At 46.1% G+C, this 3,162-nt stretch overlaps 1 protein-coding gene across 1 annotated transcript; it reads right to left on the minus strand.

Annotated features, from left to right (window-relative positions):
- Positions 1-230: 230 nt before the first annotated feature.
- dmrt2a (doublesex and mab-3 related transcription factor 2a) lies at positions 231-2,851 on the minus strand (the record flags this gene model as incomplete). Its single annotated transcript, XM_080532390.1, has 3 exons — positions 231-1,342; positions 1,936-2,038; positions 2,501-2,851. 3 exons carry the CDS (start codon positions 2,849-2,851, stop codon positions 231-233), a joined length of 1,566 nt encoding a protein of 521 aa, XP_080388516.1.
- Between the last annotated feature and the right edge of the window lie 311 nt (positions 2,852-3,162).

A 3,162-nucleotide genomic window follows, 5' to 3' on the forward strand; every position in this document is an offset into this window, starting at 1 on the left:
TACATTTAAATACTCTACAAAATAAAGTGATTTATAACATGCTCATACAAAATATAACATATATATGTATACATATATATATACATATATATATATTTGCCTGAAAAGTTTCGGACACTGCAAAGCCGTGCCTAATTTTGAAAATCGATGACTAATCACAAATAGCACAGTGACTTTCACACATTTACTTTAAAGATCAGTTGAAGCGATTTGAACAGTGTCTGATGGCATTACTGAGATGTTCGGCTCAGAGGCGAGGGCCTCTTCAGTATGGCCTCCACTGAGAAAGACAAAGACTCGCTGGATGTCACCTTGGTCCCCACTGGCTTGGACAGTAAGTCCTTGCCGTACCTGTCCATGCCTTTGAAGCTGTGGATATCTTTGACAGGGCCGTCCCTGTACTTTCGGACGGCCTCCTCCAGGACCTCTTTACAGTAGGGTCCTCTAAGCTCTGCCCCGGCCCCTGCCCCTGCCCCTGCCTTCTCGCTTAGTGTCTGTTGGATCAGCGAGTGGAAGGAGTTGAGCTTCATCGAGAGCGTGTGCTTTGCACTGTCCTTGCTCAGCTTGTTTAGGACGTGTTCATGGTTTGGGCCATGGGCATGTGGTGTGTTGGGGAAGGCCTGACCGAAGCCCCTCTTAGGGGGGGAGAAGGCCGACCTCTCCCGGTGGCCCCCCTGGGTGACGGCAGCATGCGGGTCCCCTTGCTGGAGGTCAGAGAGGTCCGGTAAGGCGGCGGCTCGCGACCCCTCCAGTTTGGCAGCGGCCGTGTTCTGCTCAAGCGGGTGGCCCTCGGAGACGGCGGAAGGCATCATCTTGGGCTCCCAGACAGAGCCCGGTTTCATGTTCTGCACTGCGGTGGCATTGAGCAGGCACTGCTGGTATAGGAGGGCGTCGCTAAGGTTGGCGGTGGCACCCCGCGGCCACACCATGAAGCCACTGCGTGAGGGGAGCGGGTACTGGCGGTAAGTGGTGGCCACGCTAACATTGGAGGAGATGAGCTCCACGTTGCCAGAGCCTGCATATTGCATGGACAGGTCCAAGCAGTTAGGCCCCAGGAAGTTACACAGGTCCTTGGGCTGCGGTTCCATCTGAGTGGAGGACGAGTAGGCCGTCTTGTAGGAGTTGTACTCGGCAGCATGGTGGATCATACTGTTGGGGAAGAGAAGGGCGGCCGTGGCTGCCTGGCTAGTCTCTAGAAGCTCCCGTTCCTTGTACTCACGCTCCAGCATGATGGTCTCCAGCTCCTTGTCTGCAAAGGCTCTCCTCTTCCTCATGCGGTCACTCAGGGGGGGTGGGAGGGACGAGCTTCCCAAATATTGATCGGTCTGGACCGGGCGGTATCCTAAGAGGAAAGAGACTGGTGTTTAATTTTATGTTTTTATTTTTTATAAAGAGTATTTTCAGTGTGTTTTATACATCATATTTCTGCTTATATACAGTTTTCTCAAACAAAACTAAAAAGTATTTGGATGCACAATTGAAGAAAGTTATGGTCATGAGATGGACCTATATTGGTGATCAATATTTGTTGAGAGTTCAGACATGAAACCACCTTCATGTGTAAAGCTTGAATTAAAACAAACAAGAATTCAAACAACATGTATTTCATGCTCTACTCTGACAATATATGAAACATAAACAAATTTACGAAGAAGATTAATAAATTATATTTCGCCAATTGAATTTCATGCATGGTCTGCAACGCAACCAGAGACGCTTGAACAAGTCGCTGTTTACATAAATTAAAATGCCACCGGGATATTATTGAAATGCAAGGACAGATAAATATGGAATGTTAGATTTGAGACAGGAGAGAGAAAGGTTGAAGAAAGATCATGAAGACAGGATAGGAGACTAAATAATAAATATAATGCACGTGTTCATTCAACGTGCATCATAACACGATTAATAGGCCTACATTTCATGTTGCCTTACCCTCTAAGATACTTTTGGCCAGCATGGTTGATGGTCGAATATGTCTTTGGTAGATATTTCTTCTCTCCACTGGAATATGCTTGCCGGAAATTCCTTTCTTATCCTAATAAATTCAAACGACAAAGAAATCAATCAAAACATGTTTTCAGAATGCTCTTTTGTGTGTGTGTGTGTGTGTGTGTGTGTGTGTGTGTGTGTGTGTGTGTGTGTGTGTGTGTGTGTGTGTGTGTGTGTGTGTGTGTGTGTGATTATTCGTTTGGTAGCTAGATAGACCTACTAGTGCCATAGTTATGAAACATAATAACTGTCTGCAGTGCATGATCAGCTAGACATCTTTAATCCTTTTCCTCGGTTCGTTTTTCCTTTCAATATTATTATTCAGTCCAGGCAATAGACTAAACCGAGATAAATTGTATGTGTAAGGTTTCAGCAACAGTATTCCTACTTTGTAGGTTAATATCCAATGGCAACACTCACTGATGAGTTGAGACAAATAGGCCTACAACTATAATTGTTTGGGCAACATTGTTGCCTATTACTATGGTTAAAACGTAGACTTACACACCTCTGTCGCTTGTTGTCTACGAAGTGCCACCTGCGCTGCCATGACGCGCTGTCTCTCCACGACGAGCAGACAGTTGGCACACTGGCAGTCCCGCCACCGGCAGAAGCGCTTGTGCCCCTTGAGGCACGATACCACTCCGTGATTCCTGCAGCGGGCGCATTTCGGTGTTCGGCTCAATTTCCTCTGTTCGCCTGATCCAACGCTGGTGGGACCCGGTTTGTTGTCACCCTTGCACTCTGGTTCGTCTTCCCCTCCACCAGACAAAGTTGAGTTGTATTCTGCTTGGTCGTCGCTCTCCGTTTCCAAGCTCTCCACGTCGATTTCAAACTCAGGACCGGAGATGTCCGTCATGTTTTGTATCGTCTTTCGGCAAGCTCCAAGTCTGAAATTAAAACAAACACATTGATTTGCCGCGGTTAAAGTGGTCTATATAAATGTGTTCAGTGCCTTCACAGATTGCTAGGTTGAAAACAGTTGATGAACAAGTTTACTCAATTCAGCAAACATATGCACAACACAATCTTTCATTGTGCCCACAATCTAAGAGGTCTGGAGGTTTTACATGCAGCAGTCATTAATGATGTTTGACTCACCTCAATGCGGGCTCTTGGAATGATTCCAAATATCCAACAAAATCCAATTATTAGGCTACAATAATTTGT

The sequence above is a fragment of the Nansenia antarctica genome (genome assembly GCF_963989245.1).
Source record: "Nansenia antarctica genome assembly, chromosome: 5".
In the NCBI taxonomy this organism is placed as follows: Eukaryota; Metazoa; Chordata; class Actinopteri; order Argentiniformes; family Microstomatidae; genus Nansenia; species Nansenia antarctica.